At 31.9% G+C, this 18,814-nt stretch overlaps 1 protein-coding gene across 2 annotated transcripts in view; it reads left to right on the plus strand.

The window, feature by feature from the left end:
- The first annotated feature begins 14,915 nt into the window (after positions 1–14,915).
- LOC140057081 (HEAT repeat-containing protein 3-like) overlaps positions 14,916–18,814 on the plus strand; it is an 86,710-nt gene continuing 82,811 nt past the window's right edge. For both annotated transcript variants that reach the window (XR_011846870.1, XM_072102616.1), the window contains exon 1: positions 14,916–15,276. Coding sequence is in view for 1 of the 2 variants with exons in the window: in XM_072102616.1 (XP_071958717.1) it covers positions 15,124–15,276 (153 nt within the window). In the remaining variant the exon portion in view is untranslated. The remainder of the gene's footprint in view (positions 15,277–18,814) is intronic.

Here is an 18,814-nt window from a genome sequence, read left to right on the forward strand (position 1 = left end):
ATAATAACTTTCTACATTCTTTATAATTTGTTTATTATCAGTTATATCCTGACACATTTCCCTCCTAATTTTATTCAAACTTTTATTTACAATCTTTTTTTTCTCCAAATTAAGGAAGAAAGAAGATGGTTTTTCCCCTTGTTCCACCAACTGAGCTCGCGATCTCAGCATGATCCCTTCAATTTTAACCATACGTAATTGTTGTAATTCAATCTTTATGGAATTTAGCTCTTCAATATTGTTGTCCATTTCTGGACCAATTTGAAGTTCATCCATCTTTCTTTCAATTACATTAATTTTATCTTCTAATTCTTTTTCTCGCTTTTCATTTTCTTTTTTTAACCTTGAGGAGAACGAAATTGTTTTGCCTCTTATTCCTAAGAGCAACATTTCAAAAAATAATGCATCATTAATAGAAAGGGACAAATCTGAGACTGGGATATCTTTAATTGTGTCTCTTTTGTATGGCGACGCAGCATATAGTTCTGTAATTGTTTGGATTTCTTTTTTAACTATTTTAACATATTCCTCATTTCTTAACAAGCTATTATTGAACTTCAATTAGGTGATTCTATCTTTTTCATTTAATTATGATCAATACTATACTATTCTAATAATAATATTATTGTGATGAAAGTTTACCATCTATGGTGCACTGATTTCCAGAAAATCCCGTGACACACTCACAAACGTAGCCGTATGCCACTGGAACACATGTTCCTGAATTATAACAGGGATCACTTGCAGATGCTAAAATATTCAGTAATTATGTTTCAATTACTATTCAATCTCACAACTATATATATATATATATATAGGGCCTACATCAAATGCTCTGCTATTGGCATTAGAATTCACGGGAAGTAATAATAATAGAAAGTAATTTTATGTTTTACCATGTACAATGTAATGTCTTTGGAAACTCAGCATTAAAGCCCTCTTTGGCTTACTTGAGATTCCACGCATAAACAAAGACTTACCAAGATTTTTAGTATGATCTTTAGTTTTTTCTTACTTTATGTGGAACAATAACAAATAAAAATGGAAATAATGTTTCAATAACCTGTTACCGTTTAAATGACAATACGGGGCACTTTTTTTATGTAATTTTTGAGAATTGTAGTAAAATTTTCATACTTTTCAGGTGTACATTATCATCAACTGTTAATAAATTTGAACTTACCGTACATCTCACAATAATCACCTACATATCCAATTTGACAGGCGCATGACGAACTAATTTGGCCCCTGATACACGTTGACCCTTTCTGACACGTGTTGTTGGCGCAAACTAAAGGGAAAAACACAGCACTATTTCGTGATTCTACGCGTTTCGTATACAAACTCATTATAGCAACATTATAGGCCGAAACCTTAGTAAAAGGTTCTCATCAAAATGTACTATAGTCTGTATTTTTAATTAGAAAATCAACATCGTAAGCAAAATTAACTTTAATATTTTCTACATCCACTAACTCACGTGGTTGCCACTTCAAGTGGAATGTCATACCATAACTACATGATTGGGACAGTAAAGGTAAACTAAGGTAGCTGCATGAGTTTAAGAGAACGTCTTTATACGGAGTTATACCATATTACATATTATATACATTATCATATTTTAAAACGTATTGCAGTTTACCATCATCTTGACACATTGTTCCAAAATAACCAACTCCACAAAAACAAGTACTGTATACCGACTACCTGGACCTCTAGCGCATACTCCAAAATTAAGACATGGGTTAGGCTTACATGCTGAAGAAAATTGGAGACACAACAACAATGTTACTACAGACATTATGTTTCTTCATTCATTATTGGAATTTCATTTTTGTATGATCTATTATTATTTTATACTGGGTAGCCTCTTCAGTCAAAGACTGTTCTCTCCGAGGTCCCAGTTATGATCAGTGGCTGCGTGTGGTAACCCCCTACTCGTCTCGAAAGATGTACTAGGTTCTGCACATGCACTGGACCTATTGTAACAGTATATAGACTCATTCTACCACCAGAACTATGGAGCATGGAACTCTTGCCGATGTTATGGCTACGTAATTACGGTTCCACTGTCTTATAGAAATTGTTTGACTTAAAATTATAAGTTAACGTTCAACAAATTCCAATAATCAATTTTAATTGATTTTCTTCTCGTAGGTACTTACCATCATGTTGGCACATTTCTCCTGAAAAACCAATACTACATCTGCAATTAAAGCCACTACCAGGACCCCGAATACATGTACCATTATTGGTACATGGGTTTGAAGCACATGCTATTAAAAGAACAGAGCTTACTTATTAAATCAACACAGATATTGTACAACAATAAACAACAACAATCCAAACTATACAAAAAATTTAACCGGTTTTAGAGTTTTTAATTTGAAACACTACAGTACTGCTTAAACGCTCCTAATACCACTCACATTGTTCATAATTTTAGATACATGTAGTGGCAAGATTCCTGTTCAAAAGAATTGTTCATTGTGATTTGCATTGTTTTTTCATTAATTCTTTGCTTAATGTTGAACACCTTTATCTAAATTACTATAGAACAAAACTGTAATTGCACGGCGTAGCGTGTGGCAGTTCAGTTCTTTTTGCTATTTGAAACAGGCGGTTCGTAATGGTCATTGGTAGTACTGTAGTACTATACGAATTAATTAAAATGAAATCGTTCCCAAATGATTTGTCATTTGTTGCTGTCTACGTGAATTTTAGGTTGAATTGGTAACGTTGTTTGAAACGATTCCCATTGGCCCAAAGTGCCAGATGCAAATGTGAACTCAATGCTTTACTCATATTGCTGATATGAAATTATTATAGAATTGTGTTACTGAATGTGTTCATTGTGTAACAAGACAGGTATATTTAAGCCTAAAGTATTCTACTTTGGTCAATAAAATGTAGTAAACAATACCATCATGTTCGAAAGTTTCTCCAGAATAACCAATATCACAATTACAACGATATTCACTCACTGGAATTCGATCACAGGTACCAACATTTAAACATGGATTTGGAACGCATGCTTCAAATAAGAAAATAAATCAATTAAAAATTCTTTCTGCTAAATAATTAATACAATTTAAGATTAAAAACAATACTTTAGAATATATTAATATTAATACTACTATTAATACTACTACTATTAATTTTTCATCTGATATTATTCATATCCAGTTTTACTCTATCATTACTATGGTTGCAAAGGTAAGCTTGATTCATGATTTGTAACTTGTTTTTATTTTGTAACTTGTTTTTATTGTGTAACTTAAGGAATAAATAAAATATAAATAAAATACCATCAATTTCGCAATTTTCTCCAGAATAACCGACTCCACAGTCACACGTATACTGACTTCCAGAACCCGATCGAACGCACGTTCCAGAATTTAAGCATGGACTTGGTACACAAGCTAGAAGAGAGATAAGGCCTATAAGTTACTGTTAAATTAGTTTAATGATTAAGATTATCGGATGGTATTTTGACGAAAGTACATGACTAGGCATATAGTGCTAATACTATCTAATAAAATCTCTTAATACCAGATCCTTTTAATGAAAACTGCACGTGTTATCCTCAATCTAGAAAAAGACTACGTAGAAGTTGGTATTAAATATTATTTTAATATTACAGCATTTACTAAACGAGTCATCCTGTTTTTACTTAATCGCAATGTTTTACCATGTTCATTCACATGCGTGTTTATCGAATAGTGATGTTAGAGTTGAGTACCGGACTGTTTAACATTCACAAAACATTATTTATCATTCTTTAAAAATGGAATTCAATAAAAGAAACACTTACTGTTGAGGCTAGCCCGTTGTATTTGAAAGAGTTCTATCTATTCAATTCCAATGTTGTTGTTTATTGATGTTGTGTTTTTTTTTTGTATTTTAGTAGTATACTATAAATACCCTTTATGTTATGGATACGTTGTAAAAAGCTCCGTGGGGTATTTATAAGTTAACAACAAATTTGTATTGATATACTCTACTCTTTATAACATAGTTGATGAAGGGAACTTTAAACAAGTTGACAAAGGCTATATTGTATAATATTATTCTGTGTATTACAGACTCATACGTCACCATCGTCTTGACGGCTAAGTCCATGAATATATTTATCTAGACATATTATGCACGACGGTCCACTGCTTTTTGATCTTACTACAAATTTCATTATAACAAAGATTTGGATTACAGGTTATATCAAACAAAATAATAATTGTATTATAACAACACCTGCCAATACCATTCAAAATAATATAATACACAAATCAAACTTCTTACCGTCGTCACATGTGTATCCACTGCCCGGACCTCGAATACAACTTCCAGAATTATAACAAGGATGATTCGGACTAAAGGCTAAATAATTATAATAATAACGGTTGACAATACTATAATACAGTGATTGCAGATAGTATGTACAATTAGTTAAGAACATGTTCCAATCCGTTTATCCGTTCCCCTACTGTAAGTGCAGTACCATATAACTCTACAACATTGCAAATGTACGAAAGCCATTACATTCCGTTGTTCAAACGAATTAGTAAACCGGCGTTTGAACGGATTATACACATTAAAACATACTTAAAATGGCACTTATAGGCTTTCGTAGACATGTGGAAGAACAATATTATTACCTCCGCCAAGGAGGTTATGTTTTCACCCCTGTATGTTTGTGTGTGTGTTTGTTTGTGTGTGTGTGTGTGTGTGGGTGTGTTTGTGTGTGTGTCTGTGAACAGCCTGGAGGCCACAGTTTTTATCCGATTCTAACCAAATTTGGACACAATGATCTATGCCCAAAAAGCTCGGACGAGTTCGAATTTGAGGGGGAAAGGTCATAGGTCAAGGTCACAACTAACAAAAAACTATTTTACTGCCTATAGACCACAGTTTTGATCCGATTCTCACCAAACTTAGCCACAATGATCAATGACACATCATATAATTGTGGTTAAATTTTGAAGGGTCAGGGTCAAAGATCAAGGTTCACAAAAAAAAAAAGAAATTTAAAAAAAATAATTTAAAAAAAACCCCTCAGTGGGACTTGAACCAGCGATCTCAACTGTGAGAGGCTGGATACATAACCATTACACCACACTGTCATCCACAACTTCGTAGTGTGCAGTTAACATATTTACACTTAGAACTAATAAAAAAAAATGTAAAAAAAAAATATTCAGGGGGCATTTCATGTAGGGGAATTTTACAGTAGGCGGAGGTTTGTACTCTCGGAGTACCCTCTAGTTTACTATTTAATTACTGGATACAGCTCATACTGCTTTACCGTCTTTGACTACAATTTCCTGATTTATAACATGAGATGGTGGGACCAGCCTTAATCAAAGATTGTATCTACTCTATAACGACGTGCCAATAGAAATCAACTCGATCCTGAATATCCATCTGTGCAGTCACACGTATATTCACTTTATGGACCTCGAATACACATTTCAGAATTACAAGGATTCAGATTACATGCTATATAATTCAAATTTTACACTTATAATAATTGAGAATGCAAATAAGATAAAAAGTTCTAGCAACAACGTTTAACAATTATATTATAAATTACAAAATAAACAAGTTACCGTCGGTTTGGCATCTAGTTTCTGAATATCCATCCCGACAGCCACATGTGTATCCACTGCCCGGACCTCGAATACAACGTCCAGAATTATAACAGGGATTCGGATTACAGACTAAATTTTAAATAATAGTGACAACGACTGAAAATACATTTAAATTTGTAAAAAGTATAGTAATTAAGAGTGTAAATAATGGTAAAAAGTTCTAAAAAACGTTTTACGATAATTATTATATTATAAATTACAAAATAAAACTTCTTACCGTCGTTTTGGCATCTAGTTCCTGTATATTCATGCCGACAGTCACATGTGTATCCACTGCTGCCCAAACCTCGAATACAACGTCCAGAATTATAACAAGGATTCGGACTACAGACTAAAATAAAAAAATAGCAAAACAAAACAAAATTATAATTGTTAACGTCATCTGACATGGCATCTTTGTCACACGTGTATTATATTTGCTGGTCCTCGATTACAACTTCCAGGGTTCCGATTACAGTTTATAACATTCTACTAAATTTGTATTAGTTTTTGTCAGTGCAGTAAAGTAGGCTCTACTGTAAAATTGTACAGTCTTTTTATGTTATAAAGAAATATTAACAAAACTGTAGATGATAAATTAATGCTACCCCCCACATGTAATTTTAAAGGGGTTAGTGGTTAAGGTAATTTTTCAAACAAAAATTAGAATTCAATTTAAATGCAATTTATTTATTATTATATTGTTTATATACTTGTTTATGCCGTCAATAAGTATAGTTAATTTATATTTGAAATATTCTGAATAATATTACCATCAACATCACAGGTTGGTCCTGAAAACCCCGGCTCACAGACGTTGCATTCGCAAGTTCTTGCAGTACGGCATGGACAAGAAGGTCCTGGGGCAGGAACTATTGGGACAAGGGAACAATCAGTAATCAAACATACATATTATTTATAAATACCACGGCACCATAGTTAATTATCTATTTTTGGTTCAATGCAACTATATACCCACCACTTTATTGGCTATTATTTCCACCTATAGCCTACCCGTGAATTCACGGCTAGCTATACAGATATAGTCTGAGCTTGTTGAGATTTACCAACCTACTAGGTCAGGTGGTCAGTGTCAGCTCGTGACTCCCAATTATTCCAATTTCCAGCTGAAAACTACCGTATTATTTTCCAACAAACCTTTTTTTGTAATCTTATATCTAACAATTTGTCCATTTCATGTTTGTTTTTTTTCAATTCAATATCAATAATTCCAGTTAATGAATTAATGTGTGTTATATTCACCACATTAAAGCTAAAATAACATAAAATAACATACCAAATATCATCGTTGCTTTAAACAAAAGAAATAACGACTTTAATAACCAAGATCTCATATTGGGAATAAAGTGAGAGACAAACTATATGTATTCTTTCTACATTGATGACTGAATGAACATTGCTTGAATATACTATGATATTTTAAAGCAACCCTCTGTTAGTAACCAGTCATGTGTACTAATGATGCTTTATTGTATTTTATTTATTTACTTATTTATTTGGATGTACACCATTAGATAGGTGGCACACTTTTTTGGGGATTTCGGTGGCACACGTACAAGTCTGCATATTTTAACATAAAAATAATAAACTATATAAAATACAAAAAAAAAACAACCCAAAATTACATACAAAAAATGTGTAAGGTAGAACATGGGTTCCATCGTTGGAAAGATGATCCTCCACTATTGAATATGAAAAAGTAAAGGCAATTTAATGAAAGTCTTTTTTGTAATGTAAGGTAATGTAAAGGTAGTCATACTGTGTTCAAATTCGTCCAGTTTCCACATCTGTATTCACACTTTTTCTGACAAAAGTCCAGCTTCCAATACGATATAATGAGAACAAACATAACTACATTTATAAACACATTCTTTCTTCTTTTTCAGCAATGCACAATGCTTGTATATAACTGAACATTTACTATATTGGTCAGATATTTGCCCTACTCTAACCCAAAGCTACTTCGCAGTAGAAGTAGTAACAATTATCATTACCGATATTATTCTAAAACAATAAATAAATATATTACATACAAAAATTAACTAAGAATTTCCGATAAAGTCGTTTTTATAGAATTTTCAAATACAGTAGTAATTCTGGAAAACTATGGTACATACAATAGAAGTTACAACGATTTGTTGATCTAATTCTAGTTTCTTGTAAATGTCTATTGTTACTGTTTACACATTGAAATTTTGTTCAGCAGTATTTCTAATCAGTATCTGTTATTTTTTCCTAATATTGCATTAACTTAGTAAGACAACATTGTATTGGATTACATAATAAGACATACGTGTAGTCGTGCTTAACATGCTAGATAACTCTCTTCTTCTGCTGGGGTGTGTTGACTGACTCTGGATTTTATCTTCTCTATTCTTGGGATATTATCTCGAGAGCTGCTGTTTTGGGAAGAGCTACCTATACAAATGCAAAATATAATTATATTATGGATAAGCATACAATAACAAGGTATTTAATAACGATACAAACAGTCTCAACTTTAAGCGACAATAACCAATGCCTACAGTCATTATATAGGCCTACCCTCTTAACAACTGTATGTAAATGTGGCAAGTATAACAATCAAATTAATACGTGATATAAAGGGGCTTCCATAAATTGGGTATAATTTTCTCGTAAAATGCCAAGTTTTGCAAGATGCAACATCAAGAAATGTTATTACCAATATAAATAGGACCTACGGATGCAATTTATTAGGGTACGTTCTTATACCATGATGAGGGTGATTTTTGACCGGACTATAACTTTAAGTTTAAATGAGGAATCTGCAGAATCCAAAAAGGTTTTACCGAGATCTTTACATTCCAATTACATACAGTTGTTAAAAAGGTATAATGACCGTTAATAGTTTATACAATTGTATTGACTTGACTTGTTGTTTGTTCACTTACCATGTATGGTGGAGTTTAAGAGTCGCATTTTTAGTCACGTGGACGCGACTCTATAGTTCACTATGTCGGTCTGTCTGTCGGTCCGGTATCACTATGCGTTTTAGCACGCGACTTATGGCTGTTGGCCTTGTTACCATATGCACTGCTTTCATAATTGTCTTCTTCTTCCTCCTCCTCTTCCTCAACCTCATTGTGAGTAAGATTCTGCAGCTACGTTAAGTCTAAATATTCCTTTAAAACAAATTAATACACATATTGTACATAAGTAGTCTACATCTACCTGTTCTTTTTCTCTAGCTCTTATATTTTATATATCTTATATATAATATATTTATTTGTACGATAACTACATCATTTTCAGGTTATCGTCATCAAATGTTTTTTTATTATTACGATGACGTCAAAAAAATGTTATTAACGATTTTGGGCGCCCGAAACAGAGATGTCTTTTATAAACATGATCATTGGACAAGAAATGTACTAATTGATTGTATACCGTACCTTTGCAGCATATTTATAAACAAAATAATGTAGTGGCAGAGGCTAAAATCACAAGGCATTCTATTAAAAATGAATATGATATTCTCTATGAAAGAGAGAAAGGTAAACAAATGAGAAAAGATAAATAATAGTATTTTATCAATTTATAGACAAAATGTTGGTTTTGAAATAAGTGTATGATAGAACAAGTTTAAAAATGTCTGTATGACGATCGGTAAAAATGTTATTGCTGTACGGTAAACATAGCTTTTGATTAGCATGGTTTACATTTACTTATATATATTTGAAAACAATTTGAAGAGGCATTGCTTTTCTATAGTCTAATGAATCAGAGTATCGTGTTAGGCCTAATTCTTTTTTTACAAAAGATGCCAAATGTGATGCAATCGACAGCCAAAATGTTTGCCGATGACACAAAAAATATAGAGAAATATTAAGAGCCATTGTCTGTAAAAATCAAAGATTTGGTGGCAGATATAAAAAAATGGATTTCTCTCAAATTTTTACCATGAATAGACACTTCAATAAAAAGCATATCTACAACATTCATTTTAATTTTTAGCCTTCGTTGCCATGACAACGGTCAATTATCCAAATGTTGATGTTTTTGCCATTTTTCACAGATTTTCTATAGTGAAAAAGTACAAACTTGTATACTTGTTTTAACCAGAAATACTTACAGTATACAGTTTTTGTTTATATCAGTGTAAACAACTAAGTATTGAGTTCCATTTAATGTAGAAAAAAAAAATTACAAAATGGAGTTTGGTTCATACCATTATTTTTAAAAGGGGTGTTTTTAAAAAATATTTTTTTATAAAAGTATACCTCATAAACGTACCTATAACTTCCAAAGTGGTGTTTTTATATCAATGAGGTTTTGTAATTTGATAGTCAATAGGTTTTTCAACAATAATCTCGAAAAAAAAAACTGGGGTAAATTTTGTACATAGATTTTGTGTTGCCAGGGAAATACAGAAAATACAAAAAAATACAATAAAAAAAAGGCAATAAACAAAACACAAGAATAAATATTTAAATATGGCTAATCCAATGATAAAATATATATTTGGCTTGTCATAATGCTACTAGACTTGCCCCAAGTCTGTATTTATTGTCTTTTTTAAAAATTATTTGTTTTTATTTCGACCGCGATTTTTGTCTGAAAATAACTCCAGTAATACACGTATGAAACGCCATATGTGCAAAAATATTTATATTTTTACAAAATTCCGTCTGGAGCCCAGACTATAATGCTACTAGAGTCATACGAATAGTTTAGATAAAATACGAGAATGTGTTGCCAGGTTTATTTCAATTAATTGCCAGAAAAAACAGTATTTTGCATTGAAATATTTAGTTGATGGAAACTAATGTTAAACTTTGAAATAATTGCCTCCAGGTTTTTTTTTTAGTTTTGACATCTATTTTTTGTAAAGAGATACAAAAAGACGTCCCAAAAAATCTGAACATGTAAATAGGTCATTTGAGGTCAAAACAGGACAGGTCCCCACTTTAGTTCAAATATTAATGTTTTATCAAAATTTACAAGATAATTTAATTTTAATTTAATTTTTTAACTATAGTTTTACCTTAGCAACCATTTCTATGTGTAACTAAGGAAAGAAATTTTAAAAAAACGTTAAAAAAATGACGTTTTTATGAATACAAAGAATTGATTGCATTTGTACTTTTTTTCAATTTTACTTCTACTGCATTCTAATAATCATAAAGTGATGACAAACTCATTCACCTTGGAAATTCATTCATTTTGAGGTCAAATGAGGTCAACATTTTACCATAGTAACTGTTTCTATGCGAAAATATTTTTAAAATAAGGGGTTTTCATAAATACTACTTAGTTTTACATTTCTACTTTTTCCCAAATTTACTTTAATTACTGAATCCTATTAATCTCAGAAAAAAGTCTTGACAAATCTAAATAAAGGTAAAAAATTGACCTTTAGTGTTATCTTAAAACCTGTTTCTATATATAACTATAAAGGATAATTTAAAAAAAAAATAAAATATGGGGTTTTCATGAAAAAAATATAATTACATTTTACATTGAGGTCAATTGACATCAACATGTTACCTATAGTGTGTTTTAGCAACTCTTTCTATGCGTAACTAAGTACAATTTTTTTATTACGGGGTTTCATGACTACAAACAATTGATTACATAGCTTTACTAATTTTTCCCAAATTTACGTATCTACTGAATCCCAAAAATCACACAACAGGGGTTGTGTGGGGAGTCGGAAGTGGTGGTTGATGGTCATGTGGAATGGGCACAACTAGAATTATATAAAACATTAAGAATTGTTCTGACCAATGGGTTTAAAATCAGATAAATCAAAGAAAATAAAATGTTTTTAATAATTTACCATGTTTTTTTTTATAAAAATGCCCATGTTTCTGGCAACACTGCTTGTAGATATTTAAATTACCCAAAATTACCCCAGTATTTTATTTTAGAAATCACTTATTAAACATTAGAACTACCTATTTGTAATAAATCAGCTAAAAAAACACCACTTTGGGCGTTATGGTGAAGTAGTTTTTAGCAATTAATAAAAACTGAAAAACACCCCTTTTTAAATAAATGGTATCTCCCAAAGTATGAAATCAAAATTTAAAAAAAAATATGAAACAGATACACAATGCATTGTTATTATGCATACACTAATTATTTTTTATAATCAAATAAACAAAACAAAAATATCGTTCATCAAAGTACTATCAATATCCATTTTAAAAAACCTTTAAAAAGGACAAAATTTGTCAAAAACACCAATTTGCCCGTTGCCATGGAAATATATGTGTGAAATAAAAAATACTTCATATTTGATTTCTCTCAACACATATACAAGTGCAAAATTTGAAAGAAATCCATTTTTTTTTAGTCTGCCACTATTTTTGATATTTCTTTGATTCTTACAGACAATAGATTGAATATCTCAACGCCTTGCACTTTGCAGCATGATCATCTCTTTTGGTTATTCAATTCCAACTAAATGTGCTGTTGTTCTAAGATTCTATTTTTTTAAATGAAGAAGTGCCAGTGTAAAATAACAACTATTTCAACAACATGAAACCTGCAAAATTACACGTAGGCCTACAAGAAATTTGCAAACGAGCAAATGAACGAATTGGAATCGATGATCAAAAGATGTTTTAATTTTCATTTTTTCCCCGTGAATTGATTCACCACTCACTGTTATGATTATTAGGCCTACCCAGATTTATTCAGGAAGGGTTTAGGGAAAGGTCTTATTATGATACCTCACAAAAACAGTGTAGTTTCAGATGGAATCATTGTCTTTAGACTACATCGATTCGTATGACATAATTAACATCGATCACAATTCCTTATTTGGTACAGTAGTAGTAGGCCTATCACACAACACAAGTTGGGATAGACGTGTCTTCCATTGCATTATTATTAAGCCAACACAACTAAATGCCGCTCACTATAGGGCCTCCAGACGAATACTAAGATCAAAGAATATATATCACAAGAATGAGTATTCCGCGATTTTTGCATGAGAAATTTGTAACAGAGAGCTCCGGAGAGTGATGCCCGCCCTCATAAGGGCGGATGTATACATACTAAATAAGACTTGATTTAATAGATATTATACATGTCACATTAAATAGAATTATGATAATATATTTCGCAATTGTAAACTATTTTATAATACATATTTATTAACAAACTAGTGTACATTCACTTTTACAGACAATTATTTACTAACATGCTAAATTAGTTCACAAAAAAGGCCTAACACAGCAACACCAAAATCAACAAATCGTTACTCAGCACTGGCCTATTCTTTACCATTGCCGCGTACTACTCTACGCCCGGTAAATTAAGTATTGTTTTTATGATATAAATTAGTATAAAATACATGTTATTAATAGGATAAAATGTTAAATGTCATTAACATTTATTTGTTTTACCAGAAACAAGTTAAATATAGGAATATTATTAAACTATCCTACGTGAAAACGCGTAAACACCAACACGCCCGGTCACGCTATTGTAGCGCCCGGTTGATAAAGCAAACTGTTTATACGGCAGTTTTTACTAAATAAATTGCATAAAACGAACAATTAAATATCCAAATAGTATTTAACATGATGTTGGCATGTAGTTGATAACATTTTTTATCATGAAAATACTACCGGTGGTCCAGCCTTTGATTAGTGAAACCGTCACAAAAAGTTGTATACATCCCAGATACATCCACACTTATGGCGGCGCCCTACCACATGGACAATATTACTTTTAATTAATTTATTAGGAAATGACACCTTTGCATCGGTGGCACACACAGAAGTGGTGCATCCAATTTAACATAATACATCAAAACAATACATTATATGACGGATACAGGTTCTTAAACTGTTTGCAAAAATATAAAAGAAAAATCATTACCAACATGGTAATATAGGTACTGTATTAAATTGTCCTACGGTATCATAGGTTTGAGTTGATAAAGAGGTATATAAAAATAAACATAAAATATACTGTAGTAAAGAGTTTACAAACCATTGTGTTTCAACATCAGGTACTGTTACAGGGAAAATCGCGGATTACTCATTCTTGTGATATATATTCTTTGCTAAGATACTGTAATCAGTTACAATTAAGATACATAGACATCCTAGGCCTACTATTTTTATTCCAATTACCATGGAGGAATAATAGTCAATTGACTATTATATATAATAGGCTATGATGAGAGGTAAACAGACGGTCAGATATTAGTGACTTAATGAACTGTTTATTATTCATGAGTGAAGAGTGTTATTCAGCCTCCGTGAACGTGTACAGTATTCAATGGAGCAAATTTTGCATCGATTTCCCTCCGATTCCGAGAAAATTATGTTCTCGCCGTGTGAATAGACTTGTTTCTGAATTCACTGCTGCTGTGTGAATAATATGGTTCAGTATGGAACGCCGTTACTGCCTTCTTCGGCTCTTTTACCATTCGGCCCTTTACCATTTGGCTCTTTCACCATTTTATCTTTTACCATTACGTTCGGCACTTTTACCATTACGTTCGGCACTTTTACCATTTCATATGGCTCTTACCATTTCATACGGCTCTTTCATCATTTCATACGGCTTTTTCATCATTTTCATACTGCTCTTTTATCGTTTGGTGCTTTTCTATTCGGCCCCTTTACCATTACGTTCGGTGCTTTCATCATTCAGTGCTTTTACCTTTCGGCCCTTTTCACGTTTCAACAAATATGACCCTTGACATCGGGTAAAATGAGAAAATGTGACTGCTGTATGGAGCCTAGTCCAACTTGCTCAAACTTGCCCAAGTACACGCGCGGCACATCAAGTCCTAAGGCAGGAGGTTGTTTTCGTCCCAACACCACCAATAGGTGAAAAATTGTTCAACCAATCAAAACTTTTTCGATTCGTGTGAATATATTCTATATTTTATACACTGTTTCTATATACCCAGTTTAGGGTGTCACGAAACCTAAGACCACGAAAGCTAAGACCCCCTAAGACCTAAGATCACGAAAGCTAAGACCCAAGACCTAAGATTACAAATATTTCGTGACACCCACCTAGTTTAGACCTATATCGCGTATTTTTCACCTATTGGAAACGACCTGCCTCGGACTCAATGTGCCGCGCGTGTACTTGGGCAAGTTTGAGCAAGTTAGACTAGGCACATTTTCTCATTTACCCGGTGTCATATTTGTTGAGACGTGAAAAGGGCCGAAAAGTAAAAGCACTGAAAGATTTTTATTTTTATTTTTTGAACGTAATGGTGAAAGAGCCGTATAAAATGGTGAAAGAGCCAAATGGTAAAGGGCGGAATGGTAAAAGAGCCAAAGAAGGCAATAACGGCGTTCCATAGTTCAGGTAGTAACAAAACATGTGCGTTTGTGTGAGGGAGAGAACGAGTATTGTTGAGTACCGTTGAGTCACAGTACTGTACAACAATTATTGCTTTTAATTTGAAAAATAAATGTACTTAATAAGGTAAATGAAGTGCCAATGATCTGTTATGTAGTAATTGACGGCGACGATGGGCAAGAGTAAGAGAAACAAGAGATTTAGAGCGAAAAAATCCAGGCCCACTGGATTACCAAGCGTGAAAGAAATGGAGGAGCTCGGTGAAACGGAAGATTTGTCAGCTGGTGGTGATCTGCAACAAACAGTGTTTGGCCTTATGGAAAAGGTTGGCTCATTTAACTATTATTGTTTGTACCACTGATTCACGTTTTTATCGGATAGTTGGCGCTAATGAAGTTTCGTACCCACCCCTTAAAATTACTCAAAATCTTCATCCAACCTACTCACTAGGGCCAGGCCTAACTAGGCCTAGGGCCTAGTAGGCCTAGGCTAGGCCTAGGCCTAGTTGTCTACAAATCGATAATTTATAAATAACTATTTTTAATCAATTAATATTGAGCAACCTTCATAAACCCATCGCCAGCTTAGCTTTGTAAAAATCATGGATCAACTGCCGTTTTGGCTCCGGAGTTTTCTTTAGGGTTATTCCATTATTAAAGTGGGGGTGTGTTGTTATGAATATTGTGTGCAGGTACGTCAATAGAAATGACATTGAGAGCCCTCTTCTGTCAGTTGACTGGTTGCCGGTCTACCGCCTTGTAATTGACTTAATCATGATCGAATTCCAACAACTTAAGAATAATACAAAATGTTTACATAATTATATAACAATGTAGATCTATCTAATAATTTTTTTTTTTTTTTTGCAGATAAAGGAGGATCATCAATAAAATAAAATGATAAAAATTCCAGGCATTTAATATACGGTTTACTGATAAAATATAATGTACCAATGAAATAAACCTGGTGTTCTGAAACATATTTTAATAACTTTTGTCGGCCTAGCGCCTATGTGTATCTAAATCTATCTAAATAATTAAGTTAGTACAGTATTAACAAATAAAGGGTTAGGGTTATGTATAATAAAACGATAGAAATGAGGCATTATCTAATAATGTTTTTATTGATTTTTTTTTCAAATTTTTATAGTTTTAAAATTCAAGTACCCGTTATAGCGTTATGTATCCTGTAAATGCTAACCTAAAAACGTTATCTGAATGTTTCTTTTTACGTTATAGAAATATAATAAAATAACGGTTATTAGTGAACCTAAACATTAACCAAACACTAACGTTAGAAAACCACTATGTGATTGCTGGACTGCCACAATGGAACAATAGACCTAGGTATGTTAAACAAAGAAATCACGTCAAAGCAGGGTGGAGACGGAATTTTAAGACAAAGGCGTTCTATACAAATGCAAATCTGGTGGTGGAATACAACATGATCAATGCTGACAGAAATTCACGTAAACTCTGCAGTAAAAAAAATGTAGAAACATTATTTGCGTATTAAATCACTATATAAAATGTTCAGCTTGTTTAATTAATATACTGTACAATAATAACCGTACTATGATTTTCTTTTTTAACCTGTTTTGAACGTCTCTTTTATCTACTACAAGGAATAATTTCGCCAGTGTGGCATAGCAAAAAGCTATACAAAACAACCTTATTGCTACACATTTCGAAAATTGTGTAGCAAAAAATACAATACAAAACTATGTTTCTCGACTAAATCAGTTTGATTAGCAATTTTGCTAAAATTTTGAAATGAAATTTTTCACAGTATCACAGACTCCCACTTGTAATTTTAATGCTAGTCGATATATGATTTCTATACTGTACTTACTGTTTATTACAGCTCATACATAGTTGCTATTCTCTTGAGGCTCAAGACGACCAAATAGACAGTTTGATATCCAATAACTAGAATTTAATTCGTCACTTTGACGAATTATAGGTGATCATTTTTATCATTTTATTGACATTCATATTTTTTAAACATGCACCTACGTTAACATACAATCGGAAAATGTTGATGTATGCCATCCTATTATACGCTTATAGTGCTGAGTTGTGCCTATTATATGCCATATACAATATGTACAGTATATACTGTACCGTGTATATCTATATACAGTGTAGCATAGGTGAAATTACGGGACCCACATCATGTTCTAATTTTTTGGTATGATGACGTTGTCAAAATAAACTTGAAGATAACAATATCGAAAGATAATGAATTGAGTAATAAAATATAACAATTGGAAGAAAATTTGGCACGTAGAAGGGCGGTGCGCGCTATTTAAAAATTGTATAACTTTTACGAAAGCGATGAAAAAAATACTTTTTAACTTCAACTGGCCATACGGTAACGTCACAACATCCAATAGGCTTAATTTTTATATGAATTAATATAAGCTTCACTTGACGACGTTACACAAATGTCAAAATGTTAACATAGTTCACAAAATGTTATGTTTGCAAGTTTCAGAGAAAAGCGTTGCACAAAAATCATACAGAAAGAAAGAAGAGAAATAAAAAGTTGATGTTGATTATGATTTCGTACAATCACAAGAGGTTATCAGCAACCTCGTTGCGGATAACCAATAAAGATTTGATACAATAACAATAGGTGATCATTTTATTCTAAATGATCACCTAATTATGAATATTAAATTCCTGCTTCCAGAAGACGTCACACTTGGGTTTAATCAGACCTTAAAAAACCTAGTATTTGATTTTCTTTACCAAAATGATTATATATTGTACCGTTACTACTGTATTATTCCAACACGTAATTGCTATTCTCTCTCTCTCTCTTTTATTTCTAGGCGTTTTTTAAAGATAAATCAGTCCTTAAAAACCTACCTATTTTGGTTTGAAATAATCATAACCTATTGTACCGTTATGTTGATTTGTTAAACAGTACAGTACATACAATTTCATTAAATTCAATCTTCAATTTGAATGAAAAAGCTAAATTTTGAGTTTAAAAAAAAATGGTTGGGAAGAATAAATATTAATAAAATATATGTAATCAGGTTAAGAAACAAAAACCGCTGTAGCATAGTTTTACTTTTTTTTTATCGCTGCACAAAGGTGTCTCATTGAAGCTTACAATATTACATAATAAAGCATAACAATATCACTCATGCCGACATGGAGCTATGTATACAAACTAAAATATGGCACATGTTATAAACCAAGATCAGTTGTCTTCAAATCACTCATTTTTCGAAAAAATTTCAACTATATTATAGGCCTACAACTCCGATATTTTACTGCGTTCTCGATTTGATTTTACTGCGATTTAAACCAAGGACCATGCTGCCGAAGATAGGACCACATTTGTTTAATGGATTTGATGACTACCTGGACTTTTTCCAACGAAGGGGTTTTTATCCAACTGCCAAGGATTGCTCGTACTGTAATGTACCAATGTACATGTCTACTCGTAACCGTAAGTGTTCTCATCATTAATTATTATAATTACATTTAAAAAACGTAATTTAAATATTTATAACCTGTACCATTATAATGTATACTTATGTCTTTATTATAACCTGCATTTTATGTGCAATTATTTAGTAATTTTATGTACCATTTATTAAGTTACTGTAATGTAAGTTAAGTAATTAATTAATTGTAAGTAAATAATGATGTAATTTAATAAAAAATATTTATATTATTCAAATGAATTTCTAAATAAAAGTACATTGTCAATTTAATTTTGTTGTTGTTATGTTTGGTTTATTTTTGGCTATCCTATGTATTATGATAATTTTGCTATTCTATGTATTAGAATATTTATATATAACAGCATATCAAAATCTTTTAATAAAGAAACTAAACAAAATT

This window comes from Antedon mediterranea, chromosome 8, assembly GCF_964355755.1.
Source record: "Antedon mediterranea chromosome 8, ecAntMedi1.1, whole genome shotgun sequence".
NCBI classification, from domain to species: domain Eukaryota; kingdom Metazoa; phylum Echinodermata; class Crinoidea; order Comatulida; family Antedonidae; genus Antedon; species Antedon mediterranea.